The following is a 20,726-nucleotide window of genomic DNA, read 5'->3' on the forward strand; positions in this document are numbered from 1 at the left end:
TCTGTTGGAATCACTGTTGACACTGATGATCTGCGATAGCGCAGTCTAAGTTATAAACGTGAACTGCTGCTCTGTAGTTAAGGAGGGGCATCTTTGACGTCCCTGGTGCATGTTCACATTGGCTCAAGGTCAACGGAATAACATGGATTGAATTACATAATCATATTTGAACGTAAGGTCAGAGTTACAACTCAAATCCGACTCAATAATTGTCCAGTGTTACTAAATCTAGTCCATTTCATTTTTCCTATCTCTCTTCTCTTTGTACTGCCATGAATTTGAAGAGCATTGATCGTAGGGTAATTACTGTTCTATTGTAGACAATTAAAAATATATATTTTTTTATCTGCTTTTGGGAAACCAGACCACTCCGCCTGACTGTGGTCACTCACACGGCGAGCCTCTTGCTGAAACTTTGCAGCTTTCTTAGTGTCCGCTACAGCCCGCTCCACAAAGCCCACTGACTGGTCCATGTTGCTCTCAATCCTCTCAATCATTCCGCCCTGACATGGGGCACGGTGACAGAGGTGACGGGCAGCAACGAAAAAAGATAAATAAAAACAACGATAGAGAGAGAGTGGTAGAGAGAAAGAAAGAACAAAAAGCAAAGCAGATATAATGCAACAGCAGTGTGAGATTAGCGATGTGTCTGCAGGGCGAGGGAGTGCGATCTGTATGCACACAGTGTTGTTTAAATGTGTCAAACTGTGACAAGATAATAGGCAGAAAAACAACAGGAAGAGGTCACCAGCAGATGGGAGGCTACATTACTTTACCTTGCGCGCTTTGGTCTGATGCCTTACAGCTTTTTTGGTCTGTTCCTTAGCCACTGTGATATGGTCCACTGACTTAGAAACATTCTGCTCTATGTTGTCAACTATGTCACCCTGAAAAACACAGAACAATCAATAAAATACAGAGCAACATGCCACAAGCAGAAGAGCAGTTAGGAACATTGGTTTGGATACAAAGTAATACACGTGGTTTCAGGAAACAAACTGACCAATATTTTGACATTTTTACTTGTTTATTGTCTACTGTTGATAAAGTGACAGCTTCATTAAGGAATCCATGAGGAGCTGTGTTTTAAATGTCAAAGAGGAGCACTATGTTCATGATGCAATTGACCTCTTCAAACTAAAAGCTTGAACTAACAATGGCTAAGAAAACAAAGAGTATTGGGAAATCACACAACATGGACAGCAGCAGCGTGGCCCTTACCTCAAACAAGCTTTTCCCTCAGAAAGCATGGTTCAAGCAGTAAGAAATATGTGGTTAGACTTATGTACGCATAAACAGTGACTGACCAATCGGTAATATGCGTTTTTATGAATTGTAGTGCGACGTCTGCACTCATGTCTATGAAAATGCTTTACTGGGACATCTTACTAAATGCATTCGGGTTGGTTCCATCAATGTTGAGGGATGAGATGGTGGTGGCAGTGAGAATAAGAGGTGTAGTGAGGTGTAAGAAAGGCATGGAGCTGGAAAAGAGGAAACAAATGCAGGTTGAAAGTTGTGAAGCGAGTTAAGCAAGAGAAAAAGAGTTGAATGCGGTCAGGATCAAACACAAAGTCATGGAGAAAAAGTAAAGAATGAATGAATAAATGGATGAAAATGAGAAGTTCCTGAGGTAATTGGCGGGTGTACAAAATGGTGGGCGGATGGATGTGGAGGAGCGTACCTGGCTCTCCACAAGCATGGCGATGTCTACAAACATATCGTGCAGCTCCTTGATGCTACTTTCCAGACGGACAATGTCTTTGTGTCTGGCTTCAATCTCACTCAGAGCTTGTTTCGAGATCCCAGCATCCACAATCTGTGGAGAGGAGAGGTTTATTACCACACAAAAGTCTAAATGACAGTTGGTCTCCGGGTCACATCTAAAAATCTAAAAAAAGGACAGGCGGCATCTCGCAGTGTGGCTGCAATCCCTCTGCTCACTCCTCCCTTTCCAAGACGCCGGTAACGTGAACAGACAAGTGCAAAACCGTGGAAACAAACAGATCCTCTAAAACCCTTCACACTTTAGTATTCCATCTTCATTTCTTCTGATCATTGTGGCTGCGGTTTAGTTGGGTTAAAAGGCATGTGCATCCCGGTGCCAGACATTCTTCCCAAACTACACCGGACACAAGCATTCTATGGGCCAAGTATGCATGGAGAGGCTTCCTCACCACTTGAAATGCTTTGTGCACGTGTGGTAGTCTGATCCCTTGAGACACACTGGTGGTACTCATTTTCTCCGCAGTTTTTTTAAGCAGCTCACAAAAAGCTTAGTCATTGCTGTTAGGGGTTCGCAGCACTTAAGAAAGCGCAAGAGAGCAAACTGACTTTGAGTCCAACGGGACAGATCACAAGCACAGCTAATCTTTAACCAGATGATACGAGGCACTTGTCGTTTTACAGAGCGGTTTCTCAGTTCAACCACATTGTGAACAGTGTCGAGGCCCAGTGGATGTTAAGGAACTCCTATAAATAGCGGAGATGAATGCATGCACACACACGCACACACGTACACTTACCCCTGCAGTAAAAACAGCAGCATTGCCACTCTCCAACATCTCTTCCAGTTCATCATCTGTTGTTGCTTTTCCAGCTGCAGATAAAAGAAAAAAAGATTATGACAAAGAAGATTATAAGAACATCACATGGTTTTATGGCCGTAACTCACTGATCTCTAGTTGTCTCTGAATACGTCCTTTACTCCTCTCCCTGAAGTCCACTTGAGCTTCATTATACTTTGTCATTACCTCCACAAACTTCCTGGACAGGACTGCATGCTGGGAGACAACAAGGGGAACAAGGTTTTACCACAGAAGTGATCTTGATGGAGGTACTGTGACCATTTCTGTCAAATCAGGCATAAACCTCAGAGCCGAGACACATCTCTGACAAATGTACAAAGACAAAATGTAATTATTTTATTTATATATATATATATATATATATATATATATATATATATATATATATATATATATATATATATATATATATATATATAAATATATATATATATATATATATATATAAATATATATATATAAATATATATATATATATATATATATATATATATATATATATATATATAAATATATATATATATATATATATATATATATATATATATATATATATATATATATATATATAAATATATATATATATATATATATATATATATATATATATATATATATATATATATATATATATATATATATATATATATATATATATAAATATATATATATATATAAATAATTATAAGAACAATATTAATAAATTATACTTATAATAATAATAATGACCAATACAATGTTTAAAATGTGCTGTTGTAGCTTTGAAAGCTCTGTTTTCAGATTTCTTTGTTAATAATGAATACATGTAGGCCAATTGCTGTTCTTCTCTTCCGCTTTTCTTTCATGCCCATAAGCCTGTCAAGGTTGAATTTGCGAAGAAATAGAGGAAACTTCAGCTGGACATCATTTACCTGTGATTTACGTATCCGCATGTCAGCCGACACCCTCTCCTGCTCCTCTGACTCCAGATTCCTCTCGATGGCTGGGAAGCAATCCAAACTACTGATTTATGACTAAGCTTTAAAATCAACTTCACATCACATCCTTGTTTAATTCTTCCACAACAGTTCACATTAAAGTAATTCAACATCCATTTTATAGACTGACAAGCTGTATGCGCCCGTGCGTGGGTGCGTGCGTGTGTCAGGCAGACTCACTCTTGAGTTTGTTTCTTGCATTGTTAGCCATCTTCTTTATGTCGTTGGTGATTGCCTCCAAGTCGTCCTGTGTTTCTAGATAGAAAGAAAGAGACGTGTCCATAAACAGCTAAGAGTGTGACGATGGGTGAGAGACTTATCACAAGTACTAATAAACTGATAATGCTCCCACATGAAGTTGACATTTAAATTATGCTTGGAAGGGATCTTCAGTTTGTCAAAATGCAGTCTCTTGATTTTCGAAATGTTCAGACCAGTGAAGCAAAAATAATCATAATATTTTGTAAAGGTTGTTTTCACCGGGTAGAACAATAGGTAGCTTAGTTCCTCTTCACAAAATGTCATTCATTTTGGGACACAAACAATTGGCTCTTTTTAAATAGGGTTAGGCTGAGGTAAGAATATATCCTGGCCGTAAGCGAGACGGCTGGGGTGAATACATGTGCAGAGGAGAGAGAAAAAAGGAGCAAGTACAGGAAGAAAGCTAGTTTCTTACTCTGATCTGATGTGGGAGCAGACAGGATGACAGAGAAAAGCTTTTTGACTTCAGCCACATTCTCATCAATTTTATCAATACTGTTCCTGATGTCCTCAATCTGAAACAAACACAGGCACACGCATGTTTTTATGAATACGAGAGAAATCAGTGAAATCAGCCTCCACACACGAATGAACTGACAGTAACACTGACCTGACAGAAGAATTCGTCCATGAAGGCCATGTTGTCCACAGCAATCTCCACCTCTTCGTCATCTTGATCGCACGTCTAACAAAATAAAAGTAAAGTAAGAAAAGTCGGTTTAAATCCAGAGTTAGGTCTTTTTTAATCTTGGTTTAATGCCTTTCTAGGTTGCATGTATGCACTTGTTGTTAACCGGAGCTCTACAAACAAACGCGCTTCATGCTGATGCCAATACAAACAATGAGTTTCAGTAGAAATACAAAAACAATAATTTTTCCAATACCTTGGTTTAAGGGATGTAAACATGCTTTTAACATATATTTAACAAAATAATCCCAATTTCTCAAAAGCATCAGGGCTATTTTCTGGAGTTGTCGTGTCAGTTAACTTAAGGCACAGCAGAGACTCGAGGTCCTCGACATGAAACAGTCCAGCACATAACTACTTGAAAAACCCAGAGTCTGCCTTTTTTACATGGGCAAATTATATAATACTTATGTTAACTCTTTCTACTATTATCCCCATTAAAAATGTTTTAAAATGTTACGAACAAGGTTTTTTCTGCAATGAACTTAATGTTTGCTAAATATAAACGTAAGGAAATATAGTTCAACATGTTGGGGAATTGCTCATCTTAGTTTAGCACAAAGACTTTGGTTTTTGTACAAATTAAACAAATGTGTTAAGGCATTAATTATTAGGCCGGTGGACTTTGTTACCTATGCACAAAGCCCGGCAAGCTGTTACCTCATGTCCAGTCTTCATGGTAAACTAATCTAACCGGATGCTGGATATGGCTTCATATTTACAGCACAGGCATAAGAGTGAAAGTGGCCTTCTCTAATTTTGTATCAACACTGTAAGAATTTTGTTCAAATAAGATACAGGAAGAAATTAGCAAAACTATGATAAAACAGGAAATATAAGTATCAATTCACAAGAATAAGTCAAACAGTATGTAAATAAAACTAATAATCTGACCAAGCATTCATTGCCAGCTCTTAATACTTGACAGTTATCCATACTCATAAGTATTGTGATTTGATGCTGAGCCCCAAATCTTACATAACCTGTTAAAAAAAAAATCAACATTGTTTTAATCATCTCTCAATTAAGTCAGACTTTTTATAGACTAATCCCCAAGACTGATATGTTGCAAAAATACTGACAATTATTTTTGACTATTTTCATTTCCCATAATACGGAGTCATTGTCCAGAAGTATTTCTTCTCATGGTAGAAAGTTGCTGAACCGCATTTAGACCATGAACAAACTGTCACTAATGAAATTGCTTCCTGGTTGGCAGCTCAGCTCAACACATCTGTCAGAAATATTGCTCTGATCCTAATCAGCCTTCACCCAAACACTTCTATCAGAAAGTTCCCCTCGATATAAATACGTCACACGGTACAGTCGGTAAACACAGTCAGTCGCTGCTGGTGAATATTTACACGGCGGAGGATTAGGGCCGGGCTCCAGGAACTGTAAGAAACCACAGCAAAGGCTCAGTGTAAACAGACATCATAGGGCCATGCTGTGACGTTAGACGACTGAAACAATGAGTGGAAAGAGACAGTGAGCTCACTTTATTTCCCTCCCTTTTAATTACTTCTGCAATTTATAAAATAATGTGCTTCCTCTGAGCAACTACGGAGCGTTGCTGGCCGACGAAACAGATATTCTGATTCGTAATGGGCGGCACAGTCTCAAGTGTGCACACTTGACTTTCCTGGAAAAAGTCAGACTGGATCAAAGTCAAAGCATGGAAAATGCCTTGTCGACTTCACTGCTCTGTCATATCACCTCAATCTCTAAACAAGCAATCTGAATACATATTACACTTCAGCCACACTTCCCTAGAACAACTATGTAATTATTCTTTAACTTACTAAAGAACACCATTTACCATTTATTCTCATTGGGTTGGTCAAATAAAACAAGTAATTTTATCACATCACCTTAGGGCTGTAGAACTTATACATAATAGGCATTTTATTTATTTTTCTATTTTCAGACATTTTATAAACAACATTATTAATCAAGAAAATAATACAGCAGACTAATCATTGATAAAAATAAGAGGCCGTTGCAGTACTAGTGAACTTAGACTTAAAGCAATAGCAAGTCGTTCTTTCTGTTTTTAACCTTCTCCCCCTTCATCGAAAATTTGAATTGCAAATGTAGCCATTTGGTTCAGGCTGCTGTAACTAACAACAGTTGTGAAGTAACATTGAGTTAGTTCCCTGGACACAGACACACTGCTTGTTTTCATAGCTTTGTGAGTTATTCAGCGAACATACAGCTGCAGCTCTCTGACCTCAACATCATGCTCCCTCACACAGCATTTCTGCAACAGCGAGATAAGAACAAGCACAACTTCCTTCCAGTGTGTCTCATTCAGCAGAAAAAAGGGCAGAAGGAACGTCCGTGTGCAACAAACACTTAAAAAAACTAAACAGCCAAAGGCCACACACACACACACACACACACACACACACACACACACACACACACACACACACACACACACACACACACACACACACACACACACACACACACACACACACACACACACACACATACATACATACATACATAACAACAGTTTGATGCAGCCAGAAACAGTCAGACTGAGTGACTTTATCCACGTCATGAAGAAAACCTTTTACAACGTTCCTCATTAAACTCACTTGATCATTATATGACACCTGAATCCTGGAAACACCTGTAAGAAGACCGACTGAGAGTTGCTTCATCGCTTTGGATCAAAATGTGACTCATCATCAAATGTGACTCATGTGACTCAAACATACACTAACCTTTTTTTGTTTTTGACCACTAAACGAGGGTTAAAGTCATTAAATGCACAGTGCAACCCTTAAAGTTTAGTTGTGGTTTTGAAAAAATAGTGCGAGATGATCTAATGTTTAAGACATGTGTATTGTGGATATACGTTCACTTTACCCAGTAAAGTGTTGAATGTTAATGGGGAATAAAATGTGTGTGTGTATATATATATATATATATATATATATATATATATATATATATATATATATATATATATATATATATTGTTAAACTAGTAGATCCAAGGCCAGGTCTGTGCTACTGTGTAAAAAATGATGACTGTGTGAGTGAACCAAGAAGTAACAAATTAGATGTTCTCTCTTTTATCCAAAAATGCTTTAATCTCATGCCTCGTGCAGTCATGAAGACAGTGTAATCCCCAAAAACAAATTATAAAAACAGAACAGAGACTGCACTTCGGTGCGTGAGTGATTGATACGTTAGCTTGGATGCAGGCTTTTCCCTTTTATTCAAATTACTTAATTACACTTGTTCTGCATACAAAGCGCCATATGTCATGTTGCATAACGCATGACTAGACAGAGGTTTTAAACAGAGGAAGACAAAGTAATCCTCTGCCTTTTGAACATAAAATTGACGAGCTTTCTGAGCACACAGTTTCATTTGAGCCAACATCATAAGACTTTGTTGTACTGGTCGAGCTATCAAAGTCAGATGTGCAACAATGTAAAAAGGATCAAACCCATGGAAATGACAAACTGAGCTCATCCTGTCAGCCTCAACACACCACTACGGCACAAAACTACAAACACACAATCCAGCAAGTCATACTCCAATCATCAACATGTTGACGGCCCAACACCCTCCCTCACTATCTCTCCTGTGACTTCATCATCTTACAGAGACTGGGAGGTGATTTACGGTCAGACTTTGTCTCTCAGGATCATAAATGACGAGAGTGTCCAAAGCCTAAACTGAGCTGAAACGGTGGTCATATAAAATAAGAAGAATGTGAACACTTGTAGAGCTGCAATTCTTTGTGAATGAATCAATTAATCGATCAATCGAAGAAGAATCTTAATAATTATTGAATAACTTTAGTCATGTTTTTAAACAAAAAAAGACCAAACATCCAAGAGTTTGAGTAAGTGCTTTTTTAAAAGGGAATTGCTTAGTTGTTTAGTTTTAATTATTCAAGCTAATTCCGAATTTTTAAAAGAAGTTGGTCGGTTTATTGTGCTGGTTAGTATTTCCACCAGGAGTCATGCAATTGCCTGCATGTGCACGCGTGTGAGAGAATAAGTGTGCAGCTCTGTGTCTGTCCATGGTTAATGTAGCATTCTGCTGAAGCAAATGGCATAATACTTTTTTTACATTTACATTTCATTTCGCTGACGCTTTTATGCAAAGTAACGTACAATAAGTGCATTCAACAATGAGAATACAAACAACCAGAATCAAGAAGATACAATTTCTTCAAGAAAGCCTGACGCGCTATATAAGTAAGTGCCATTTAAGTGCTACTAAAGTACTACTTTGTTATTATTATTTTTGTATTCACGATATACTGTAGTCGGGAGAGATATGTTTTTAGTTTGCAGCAGAAGATGTACAGGCTTTTATGCTGTCCAAATATCATTTGGGAGCTCATTCCACCAGTTATGTCCAAAGACCATCTTATGGTCACAATAACATATACTTTCTCAAAACACCCTTTTTTAAACCTGTTTTATTCTGCCATATACAGCCTGCCAACTGACAATACAGCTTAGTGCAACACTGAAGAAGTGCACCTTATAATTGTCCATTGTTTTTGGGACATTTTATAGACCAACCCATGAAGAGTAAATTCATGAATAATAAAGTTAGTTGAAGGCCATTTCACTACATTTTCCCAGGGGATGATGGAAAAGTAGCCACTAACCAAAAACAGCAGGACAGGGACCTGGGGTCAGATTTACAGCAACATGGTGACAGAAGGCAAAACCCTCCATCAGGACGTGTGTTAATGCAGCGCTGAACTCTGGCAAGGGATTTAAAAACTCCATGTGCCACAAAAGAAGCCATGTTAGCGTTACCCAATTCATTGTGCTGATCAGTGAGCAGGCCGGGAAACAAGGCAACTACTCTGCACACAGAACTGAGGGTAAGGTTTTTACTGAAAAAACATTAGAAAATACCATGAAGGAAAAGAGTATGAAATACAGAAACTGGCTGTCAAGTTAATGTCAGTGTACAATTAAACTACATAGCTAAACATGGCTCCATCAACTTTTTTTGTTATTGCAAAAAAATGTTGTATTCAAAATCACATGCGACTATAGCCCCGTGAAACCACAACTCAGCGTTTCTTGTTGCTCCTCTTTTCCAAGTCCATCAGGTGACTGACACACACACACACACACACACACACACACACACACACACACACACACACACACACACACACACCTGCCAACAAGTTACACATTAGATTCATGGAGGGAAATAAAAGGTACTGGGCAATAAATGTGGATAAAGAAGAATGACAATGAAAGATGGAGGTAAAGATTGGGTGAAAAAGACTAGATTGAGGCCACCAGGACAAGAGAACCTAGTTTTATCGTTGTTTTACAGGTGTTGGCATATACAGTCTTATACTGACTGGCCCACTTCACTTAAGATCTGTAGTCCCTTTGGCTAAAAATAAGCCAGCTGTGTGAGATTAAAAAGGGGATGGGGTCAAATACAGCAAATATTTGGCAAGCAGTTTTAGGTAGCTGTGGCAACATAACCCGACTTGGGTTACAATTGGATCAAGACCTCCTATCAAGTGTATTCTCTGTCACTAACTCCATTTTGATTAGGAAAATATGAATACTAGGGATGTTCACTGCTGTGTAAGATTCATTTGTGATGGCTGAAAACAAAAAGGTAAAGAGTATTCTGGTTCAATGCATCCCAACTATAGATCATTTTTACAGGGACGTTTCAAGCAGTAATTACAAGTCGGGCTGCAAGTGATGATTTCAGTATTGATTAATGTATATATTGTTGACTGCGATCATTGATTAACCACTGACAACTGACTGAAAATAAAGTCCATTAAAAATGTCCACATCCAAGGTGACATCCAAAGATGTTCAATTAACATTCATACAAAACAGACACCTAAAACACATTTGTAACCAGCGTATTTTGACAATGTTGCATGATAAATCACTTCAACGATCATAGTCGATGAACAAAATTAATAATTGACTTTATACGGCATCTTCCATGACATTTAAAACACAATGACTAATCTGTTGTTGGACCATTGCTGAGGCAAGTATCATGGAGCTACAGACCTATATCTACATTTAGGATTCAAGAGCAATAATTTAAGAATGCCCCACACACATAAATGGCATCCGCTGATTCATTCCAACTAATAGCCTTCCAATTATCCTTTTAATTATACTTCATACAATACATGTTTGATAAGGAATTGTCACATCGCAAAACATGGCTGCTGCATGTCAAAAAAAGAGGAAAATAATGTCAGTATGACTGAATCCTTTTGACCTTTCATCCCCGTTTCAACCTGCAGTGTTACCATCTCCATCAGGAGTTATGTCATCGGTACAACACTAGTTCAAATCATTAGTATGTTATGTGTACGCTATTTTAAGTTAAATTTACTATTTAAATACCAAAAAAGGAAAAGGATTTCACTAATCTTCACGTCATTTATTCCTATAAGAAATGTTTTGCAGATGGCCATTGAAGTGTACAAAGAGACAATACTGGAAGAAAAGGAGGAGAATAAAAGACACTAGAAGGAAAATTGACATTTCCTGGACTTTCCTTACCGCTTTAAGTTGCTCCAATCGGTCCTTCATGTTTCACTCGGTTATTTTAACACCAAGATGCCAAAGAAATGACCACAATATTGTGTAGAAAATGCTCAAAAACTTGTCCCAATCTGAGAATTCCTCAACCAGCTGGCAAGCTAGTTGTCCGACAGAAACCCACCGCCAGCAAGAAGAACAATTAAACTCCCCAAAAGTCTTGATAGAGGTGTATGAGTAAACGACTTTTTCAGAAAAGCGGAGTCTTTCCGTCGTTTTTCCATACAATATGGCTGCTGGGTTTAAAACCAGTGTTTTTTCCTTTGCTAAATCCTCGCCCAGGGGATTAAAACAACAGTTGTGTAGAGCCCTATAATCTGCCTCTCCGCTGACCAACAGTAATCATTCTAAAACGCACTTTTCTGGCTCACGCATGCGCAGACAAATCCATATCCTCTGAGATGAAGCCACGCCCTGAGCCACCTGCACAAGTGATGCATTCATGTGTTGTAGGAATGATGAACACTTGAACGTCTCCATTGCTTAAAATTAGATTGAACTTTGACCTGCCGAGGAAAAACGGATAAAAAGCCAATATAATTGGACCTGATGTCAAATAATCTACTGTCCCTGATTGGATCTTTAAAAAAATGTTGGGGTGCAAATTAGTTCAATGCTCTCTCTTGATACCTTTGTAATAACAGTTTTCTTTCTTTTTTTAAGGACGATAATAGTAAAACAAAAAAGTGCAAACTTTTAACAAATTAATCAATATTGAAAGTCTTAATAGTTGTTGTTTTTTGTTTTACCCAGTTAATTAAGGTGATACACTGTTGAACAACCAAATAATGAGAGCAGGTTGAAAACAATCACTTGTGGAGCTTTTGATCCTATGTTACTATCTTTCTCAATAAAAAGACCATGGTGGTCAGCTAATGAAAGAAGTTCAATTTAAGTTCATTTAGAAGAAGGCATATTTTGATTCTGTCTGTAGCAGTTTCATATTCCACCTCAAGACCCCAATTTGTATTAATAAAAAGCTAAGGCATTTATGATAAGATAGACATTAGAATGTCCATCTTTATAATGTTGTTTAAATGCAGAGCCCAAGATTATCATACTAGCAATTTGTATGGCAATAGTTGAGTTTATAACAAAGTGCAGTCAAAGTAACTAATATATTTTTGTCTGTAATATAAACAACTACATTGTTTTAAACTCAGACAACCTGTCTTTATAAAGTTAGACATACTCATGACGGTAATAGGTCCGCTAGGAGAGAAATGTAAATGCATGTTAGTAGAAAATTTAGGAGGCAAACTAAGTTGATGTAAAATCAAAAATATGGTTTGATCTGGGCCTGAAGGTGAAGGCCCCTGGGTATCTCTTTAAATATATGGAGGGACCATCTTGCTCTACAACCAGTGATTGAGTGGAGACAGTGGATGTGAGAACTGGCTGTTGGTGTTTCTACCAGTTAACATAAGTAATGGGTTATTTAGTTACTGCAATCTCGAAGATGTATGAATGAATATGTAGCATATAAACCCTGTTGTCACAACCGGGTGGAGGACATACGTCACAATGAACGTAAGTGAATTACGTAATCCTGTTGAGATCGTCCACATTGCTCTGAATGAAAGAACATGCCTGACACCTGGTGGCCACTAGTGTGTAAAGATGATTACAAAAACAGTCTTCGATGATTCAAAAGACCTGTGTATATTTAATGTTGATCATATGTTGATGTATTAAAGCCCAACCATTGTCTATCCAGCTAATTAAGGTGATACACTTAAGAAAATAATGAAACCAGATTGAAAACAATCACTTCTGGAGCTTTTGATCTTATCTCATTTTCCTTCTCACTAAAAGAATCATGGTGGGCTGATAATGAAAGTTCAATTTAACTTAATTTAGATTTATAAATGATTAGCAATTGAAAGACTGACAACATAATTTGATTGCTTCTGTATCAATTGCATATTCCACCCCAAGACCCAAATTTGTATGAATTTTGAAAAGCCCCACACCTCTTCAATCTCCATTAAAGTAGTGGCAGACTATAAATGGCAGCTGAGCTTCATGGTATGTCCCCATGCCCATCCAGTACCACTAAACTTGAATAAAACACTGACACCAAGTTAATGTTAGCTGCCTGGTTATTCAAAAAGTGTAATGGATATCAAATACTTACATACTTTGTTTTTTAGATTACATGTCTAGTCTTCCCATTATAAACCCCAACCCACACATATTGTGCTATAATTTGGGTTAGAGTTCGACATAACAGCTGCATCATTTCAAAGAAATAATTATCCTGAAAGTACATTTTTTCCCTACTAAGCAGACCTTAAACCTTCACATTTTTTGTCTCATCTTCATTTACTCAAAACCAGTTACATAGACAGATATTACACATCAAAAGTATTAAACTAGCCCTAGTGGTTGCAGAGAACTATCCTTTTTAGTTTGGATATGCAATTGAGGAAAGGGCCTCAGGTGGGTTTATAAAAAGGTTAAAAAGGTCTTCTTGGAAACACTTTTGACATTAAGTGTCCGTTACTCTGTTCAGGGAAATGAAAACCAACACACATGTTATATTGAGAATGTTTTTATTCAAAGTTTACTCCCCTTAGTGCTTCCAATACACTTTACAACAGCATTATGCGAGCTGGGCAAGTGCAGTGGAGGGTGCTCGATGACGAAGAGTAGCACACTGCCATGCCTACAACAACACTAGGGTGGGTGTGTCTTACACAGTGAAATTAGAACTACAACTTTTTCCACCAGATTTTCCTTAGTTTTAAAACAAACAAAAAAAATTCAAAAATAAAAAAATCTGAAAAGGGATTTTACAGTAAGGGGCAAAACTCTAACAACTTCCTGTCCACAATTAGGGTGAGAGGGGGAACATTTAGGTAACAGGTTAAAGGTCATCTTCTTCATCTGGGAGCGCTGTTTGTGATGCAACCTGGACCGGAGGTGACAAGAGACAATGTCAGATTTCAAATGTCCATTGTTGCAGAGTTGTTGTTTTTTTAAAGACATTGCACATGTATGGTCATACTCACATGAAGCTCTTCCTCATACTTTGCAGCAAGGTTGGGGTCCATTTGGACTTCTGGGGGAGCAAGGGCAGGCATTGCCACAAACTCCAGGTTGGGGTCTCCGATTAACTTCCTTGCTAGCCACAGGAAGGGCTTCTCAAAGTTGTAGTTACTCTTGGCAGAAATGTCATAGTACTGGGACAGAGAAGTTTGAGAGTTGGAAATTAGAGACTGTTTTCTATAATCCACACATGACATGTAGACACATTTAGCATTATGTGAGCACTCTTACCTGCAGGTTCTTCTTGCGATGAAACACTATGGCCTTGGCTTTGACTTTCCTGTCTTTGATGTCCACCTTGTTGCCACAAAGGACAATGGGAATGTTCTCGCAGACACGGACCAGGTCACGATGCCAGTTGGGCACATTCTTATAGGTAACTCGAGAGGTGACGTCGAACATGATGATAGCGCACTGAGCTGTGAAGATAGAAGAGAGGTTTTCCCACTATTCAATGGCAGGGTTTTCAATTTAAATCAATAGTGTTCCTGCACATTGAGCAAGGTTTAATAACCATAACAGTCTATTCAGGATTGTGACAAGCACCTTGAATGTAGTATCCGTCTCGCAGGCCTCCAAACTTCTCCTGACCAGCCGTGTCCCACACATTGTACTTGATGGCTCCTCTGTTGGTGTGGAACATCAGTGGGTGCACCTCTACTCCCAGAGTAGCTATAATTACCAGCACAAAAAAATGATGGATGAGAGCAAGTAAGGTGAAAACTATGTTGAAAATTAATTCTTTTGAGGGAAGTTAAGGAAAATTAGTGTCTTGCTGGACAAATGAGTGGGATTAACTGAAAGTGGAATTGCCACTATTATAATAAAAAAAACAATCTTGTGCAATGTACAGCAATTGCACAAGATTGCCTTGATAGGTTAGATTTCCTTTGCTAAATAAAGTGTTGCATAATATGAATTATTAGAATATTAATTAGCTTTATTGGGTCAGACTATGCAGTTACAGTTAAGGAATTTTAGGAAAACATACATACATATCCATCTCATTACATCAGTTCATAAATGTCTGTGACAAATTGTGTTTAGATCTCTTGGATCTGCATTTCCCTTGTCATTGTGACCAACTATATTGGTGACACCATTTTTAAACTTCTTCAAACTTAGTTTGGTATTTCTGTACTGACATTTCTGGTTACTTAGAGGCCTGAACCTGGGCCCTGTCTGTCTTCAATGTGCTGTTGTCATTCACTTATTACCACAGAAGGACTCACCAACATATTTCTTCTCAAACTCTCCTGTAATGTGCCTCTTCACAAAGGTCGTTTTCCCCGTGCCTCCATCTCCCACCAAAACAAGCTGTCAAAAAACAGATACCGGTTAGATGAGATTGGTTTTATATACGGAATGTTAGCACTGCTAGCTAGCTGAACACCACATGTGTCGTTATCCGCGTCCTAACACACTCGTTACATAGATCACTCTTACCTTAAACACCGCCACCGGTGCGCACTGTGCCATAGAGTCCGCCATAGTTGCGATTTATCTGAAAAAACAAAACAAGGCGGGATGTTTAGCACGTTCTCAGTCCTCCTCCAGCTGCTGGTCACGTTGTAACAGTCGTTTAACCGTCGTCTTGTAACGGTGGGCTAGCAGTGTTAGCAATTAACGCTACCGTATTTTGTGTTACATTTGGGGGGGAATAGCAGAGGGACTTAAGACCACGGTTTTATGTAATCGATTATCCTTAATCAGTTTACTTTACAGCCAAACAGTTAACGCTAAACTCAAGTTTAGATTACCTACAGATGCCAAATTCTAGCACTTTCCATCTACGCTAACGTCTCGACGCGCTAACGTGCAAATGTTGTGTTCAATTTGCACCGTTAAAAGGACAAATAGGAAACGGCTTACTGTATTAGATTGATAAAAACGATTAACTTACAGGACCAGTTGTATAAACGCGGGGAAGTTGTTAACAAAGCTACCGTTACTGTTTTGAGTTAGAGTGCGCCATCCGCCGCGCGAGCGCACTTTTTCCTCGTTCGACTGGAACAATCGACCTGGATCACCAGCTAATGTGTTCCATGTTGCGATTGAGGGACAACTCAAACAAAAACGTACCAAGTCAAACTGACGTGTCACGTTTCATATACGTTTAGTTTAACAGCAGTAAATGCACTTAAATAGATACATTAATAACTGGTCTCAAGAACAAAGCAGTCAAATGACGGAAAGCTAACCTGTTAGCTAGCAACGCATGGAAGCCATTCTTTTCGCAGAGCTAACGGCTACGTTAGCACAAGAAAACCAACGGCCTAACGTAATCATTGATGCCTCACAGTGCTGCACTCAAAACGCCACAAACAGCTCCAACACTACCTCCAAGTTCTCCCATTGATTTAAAACACTTACCCGATCAACGAACTTTGATAAATGGGGTGGCCTGTTCCGAGGGGGAAATGTAGAGACTCAGCAAACCGGTGTCACTACTAAGAGAGGAAAGGGGTAAATGGCTGCGTTCGCGGGAGATTCAGCGTGGCGTATGAGTCAGTTTCCGCCCATATCATGTGATCACCGCAGCGATAAAAACCTATGGGAAACAAGCATTTTCCAGACCATGATTCAGCTAATCTTAACAAGAGAGTTATATCTATGCTCAGGTGTGACTATTATACTCTGTACAGAGATATTAAACTGTCCATACATATCTTACATTTTTACCAGTACATTTCAATTATATTCTTATTTTCGAGACAGATCAATTATTTATTTGGGCTATCAGAAAAGTAACAAATGCTCATCACAACTTCACAGAGTTAAATTTTCTAAAACATTGTTTCATCATATAAGATATTTACTGTGATATAAAAAAGCAGCAAATCCCCACATTATTGTTTGAATTGAATATTCAATTAATTGACGTCAGCAACAGCTTAAATAAATGGTAACAGACGAATTAAGGGTTTAAACATTATTTATTTGGGTATTTTTTACATAAATATACTCTTTCAAAAAAGTCTCTCTATCACATGAGGAAAAAAAGCTTTTAAAGTGCATCAGAAAATAGTCCATCATTGGCTGCATGCGTTACGTAGTACGATCAACATCATAGAGCACAATATCATCCATCTTTACAACAAAATAAATATGGTTTGTGCATTTTTATATTTTTTCTCAATTCTGACAACAGAATCAGAGGCTCCAAGGCTAGACTGCTTATTTGTAACTCACTGGAATATCTTTAAAACTACAAATAATCTAGGTAATACATAAGAGGACCATAAGATATATAGTTTTCATGAATGAAACATTTATGCAGGCAGTGTACATATCTATCTGTACAGGTAGTCTGCCTGTATGTTGGCTGCTATCTCAGCCTCCCATTGGTCTCCATTGTTGAGCAGCTTCTCTTTGTTGTACAGCAGCTCCTCATGGGTCTCAGTGGAGAACTCAAAGTTTGGACCCTGAGGGAGGGATTTGGGAACAAAATACATAGGTCTATTGACAGACAGATGATTGTAGTTTTATGGTTTGGTTATGGGTTGAGTGCTAAATGCCCCATTTGAGGATGGGAAATAAATAAATAATAATAAATGTGAAACTGAAACTAATCTTATTTGCCAAAAAGATCCACTAGCACGTTAATCGTTTTTTTTTTCAAGTGACAGAAATACAGTTTTAATAAGCCGACAGCTTCATATAATCTCATTTTCAGTGTACAAGGTAAGCATATTATTACCTCAACAATGGCATCAACAGGACAGGCTTCCTGGCAGAAGCCACAGTAGATACATTTGGTCATATCAATGTCATAGCGTGTAGTTCTCCTGCTGCCATCAGCTCGAGTCTCAGCTTCAATGGTGATGGCCTGACTTTCACAAAGGGAGCAAAGAAACGAGACAAATGAGGCCCAGCTGGAACTACAGTCCTGCTTTGCCTCCTCTGATTGGAGTGTTTTTGTGGCTGCTGCTACAAACCTGGATGGGCTCACTGACACTGTGACATCTTACATCAGTTTTTGTGAGGACATATGTGTGCCGACTAAAACCTTCTGCATGTATAACAATAATAAAACCCGGTTCACTGCAAGACTCAGGCACCTTCGTCAGGCTAAAGAGGAGGCCTCCAGAGGTGGGACAGGATTCTGTACAACCAAGCCAGAAACACACTGAACGAAGGAGATGAAGGTAGCTAAGAAGAGCTAAACTGAAAAGATGGGGAAAAGGTTTTCAGCCAACGACCTCTTGTCAGTTTGGAGAGGTCTGGAAGTACTCACAAACTACAGGAGAACCCCCCCCCCCCCTCCACACACACACACACACACACAAACCACCCCCACTCTCCTCACCCCACTGAGGACAATCGACTGGCTGACGACCTGAATATCTTCTGCAGGTTCGATAAGCCCCCTTCCAACCCGCCCAACTGCCCCATCATCAAACAACCACCTACACTCTCTGCCTCCTTCTCACCTCTCCCAAACCACCCCCCATTGCCACTGAGGATCCGCAAAGAAAATGTGAGTTGGCTGTTTCAAAGACAAAAGATCAGGAAGGCTCAGGACGCTCTCCTAGACGATGTGTCCCCCTCCTGCCTGAAAGTCTGTGCTGACCAACTGGCCACTATCTTCACGCAAAGTGAAGTCCCCTCCTGCTTCAAACACTCCATGATCATCCAGGTCCCCAAAAAATCCTCCATCACAGGATTAAACGACCACAAGCCCAACGCCCTGCTGTCTGTGGTAATGAAATCCTTTGAAAGACTGATATTGACCCATCTGAAGGACATTACAGGGCCCCTGCTGGACCCCCTGCAGTTTGCCTACCGTGCAAACAGGTCGGACTGCACCATGTGCTGCAACACCTTGACTATAAATCTGTGACTATATTGCTCAAAATAAAATCCATGTTTACATTAGAAAAAGTGCAAGGAAAAGACACTGGAAAGCAGAATAAACAGAATGCAAATATGCGTAAGGCTGTTTTTTGGTTGTTGTGTTTTTCCAGATTTTCACAAAGAGGCACAGTTTGGTTAAACAATTTGTTTAAATCTAAACTTGCTGCCTCCAAGAATACCACATTTATAGAGTTTGCTGCTGCCTAAAATTACATTTCAGGACACTTTATAGTACATTTCATGGTCTTCTTACAGTGAGTAAAGACAAAAATGAAGAGAGAAAGGACCAAACAGCAACTGATGATAATAAATGGGCCCCTAAAAAATTCACTACAGTGGTACTACTAATATCCTAATAGCTGGAACTAAAAGTGTGTTAGCATTCACCTGAGCAGGGCAGACGGCCTCACACAGCTTACAGGCAATGCAGCGCTCCTCTCCATTAGGGTAGCGGCGGAGCGCATGCTCTCCTCTGAAGCGGGGTGACAGAGGGCCCTTCTCAAACGGGTAGTTGATGGTGGCCGGTTCACGGAACAGATAACTCATAGTCATCGCCAGACCTGCAGGTCGGTGTTCAAAGAATTATGACTCAGTTTATTATTTTCCTTATTGTCAATGAATTACATAATAGGACCATTAATACATTCTGACTTCCCGTCTTCAGCAAACAGCACCCAAGCTCATTTGTTCATATTGTTTCACTTCTACAAAGGGAGAGAGTAAGTTCCTTAAATAGTTGGGCACTGCCATTTTTGGCAAACGGTACTCAAACTGGAGGAAAAAGTGTATCTGTTGAGGATTTGTAAATCTTATGCGGACTTTTAGGACGTTTTTTCAAATTGTCCAGATATGCATTGTATTTGCTTGTAGGTAATGTCGGTATCAGCCTCTAATTATTATACATTTGGAACACTACTGAGCATTTACAGAAACAGAAATGTGGTGTGTGTGGAATTGACTCACGTTACAAAGGCTGTGTTTCTTGTGAAGGAGCAACATTTCACCTAATTTATGTGTATTTCTTTGTTTTGGCGCACGCCAAGCTTAGTTTTGACTACAAAGATGATATTTAGTAGGATACATCTTTTGTTGGTGCACCACAACAAAAATATAGAAAAACACTATAGGTCTTTGACGCTATGCACAGTATATAGACGTTCCACATATTAATCAAAGTATATGCAACCTCTGAAGAGTTCGGTCCAGAGAAGGGTTGTGGCAGCCCGGTCAGTGATGGACCTCAGATCTGTCTGCAGCTCCTGAGCATTTACATACTCTAGTCGGAGAACAAAAGGAGAGGGAAGTGTATGGTTAGATCATTTTAAACAACAGTCACATGTAGTCACTTCACTGAGAAGGGCCCATGTTTTGGAGCAGTGCTTACTGTAGGCCTCTCTCTGCACGCTGAGACTGAATGGGCGAATGGCACCAAGACCACATCCTGATGTGCCTTGAAATACAAACACATGTGATAGGATGATGCCTCATTTTGTGCATATAGTTATTATTGTTTAAATGACTCCTGCTCCAGTAGCAGCCTACCTGGCTTTGAATAACAGTGGAGGAGACGCAGACTCAGTGCAGTAGACATCTGAGCAGAGGAAACAGTGTTTACTGTGTGTACACTGTAATAGTTAAAACGCATAGGAGGAACTCAACATGTACAAAAGTGGTTCAGGGAACCTTTATTGATGCAACTCATGTG

General features: G+C 39.0%; 3 protein-coding genes across 9 annotated transcripts; all 3 read right to left on the reverse strand.

The window, feature by feature from the left end:
* Nucleotides 1–203: 203 nt before the first annotated feature.
* Nucleotides 204–11,451, reverse strand: LOC137793376 (syntaxin-3-like). 4 transcript variants are annotated; one of them, XR_011078216.1, is made up of 10 exons: nucleotides 11,075–11,451; nucleotides 4,437–4,511; nucleotides 4,242–4,341; nucleotides 3,746–3,820; nucleotides 3,500–3,570; nucleotides 2,675–2,783; nucleotides 2,526–2,599; nucleotides 1,685–1,819; nucleotides 1,222–1,484; nucleotides 803–887 (listed from the first exon to the last, which is right to left on the reverse strand). XR_011078216.1 is itself a non-coding variant. In XM_068589466.1 (9 exons), the coding sequence occupies exons 1-9, from the start codon at nucleotides 11,102–11,104 to the stop codon at nucleotides 312–314; spliced, it is 861 nt and encodes a 286-aa protein (XP_068445567.1). In that variant the 5' UTR covers nucleotides 11,105–11,451; the 3' UTR covers nucleotides 204–311. The 4 variants fall into 4 exon arrangements, 2 of the variants coding, with proteins under 2 accessions (XP_068445567.1, XP_068445566.1); XM_068589466.1 differs by lacking the exons at nucleotides 803–887; nucleotides 1,222–1,484 and adding an exon at nucleotides 204–503; XM_068589465.1 differs by lacking the exon at nucleotides 1,222–1,484 and having other exon boundaries at nucleotides 494–887.
* Nucleotides 11,452–13,651: 2,200 nt separating this feature from the next.
* Nucleotides 13,652–16,680, reverse strand: LOC137793377 (GTP-binding nuclear protein Ran). 4 transcript variants are annotated; one of them, XM_068589467.1, is made up of 7 exons: nucleotides 16,538–16,680; nucleotides 15,611–15,668; nucleotides 15,397–15,481; nucleotides 14,711–14,836; nucleotides 14,396–14,583; nucleotides 14,128–14,298; nucleotides 13,652–14,027 (listed from the first exon to the last, which is right to left on the reverse strand). In XM_068589467.1, the coding sequence occupies exons 2-7, from the start codon at nucleotides 15,653–15,655 to the stop codon at nucleotides 13,983–13,985; spliced, it is 660 nt and encodes a 219-aa protein (XP_068445568.1). In that variant the 5' UTR covers nucleotides 15,656–15,668; nucleotides 16,538–16,680; the 3' UTR covers nucleotides 13,652–13,982. The 4 variants fall into 4 exon arrangements, with proteins under 4 accessions (XP_068445568.1, XP_068445569.1, XP_068445570.1 ...); XM_068589468.1 differs by lacking the exon at nucleotides 16,538–16,680 and adding an exon at nucleotides 16,068–16,167; XM_068589469.1 differs by lacking the exon at nucleotides 16,538–16,680 and adding an exon at nucleotides 16,037–16,055.
* A 401-nt stretch (nucleotides 16,681–17,081) lies between these two features.
* Nucleotides 17,082–20,700, reverse strand: LOC137793378 (NADH-ubiquinone oxidoreductase subunit 8-like). The gene is made up of 6 exons (XM_068589472.1): nucleotides 20,564–20,700; nucleotides 20,406–20,471; nucleotides 20,208–20,297; nucleotides 19,409–19,581; nucleotides 17,865–17,993; nucleotides 17,082–17,589 (listed from the first exon to the last, which is right to left on the reverse strand). The coding sequence occupies exons 1-6, from the start codon at nucleotides 20,664–20,666 to the stop codon at nucleotides 17,458–17,460; spliced, it is 693 nt and encodes a 230-aa protein (XP_068445573.1). The 5' UTR covers nucleotides 20,667–20,700; the 3' UTR covers nucleotides 17,082–17,457.
* Nucleotides 20,701–20,726: the final 26 nt, after the last annotated feature.

Source organism: Clinocottus analis, unplaced genomic scaffold, assembly GCF_023055335.1.
Source record: "Clinocottus analis isolate CAN_PGR_092001 unplaced genomic scaffold, fCliAna1.0.p SCAF_225, whole genome shotgun sequence".
Taxonomy (NCBI): Eukaryota; Metazoa; Chordata; class Actinopteri; order Perciformes; family Cottidae; genus Clinocottus; species Clinocottus analis.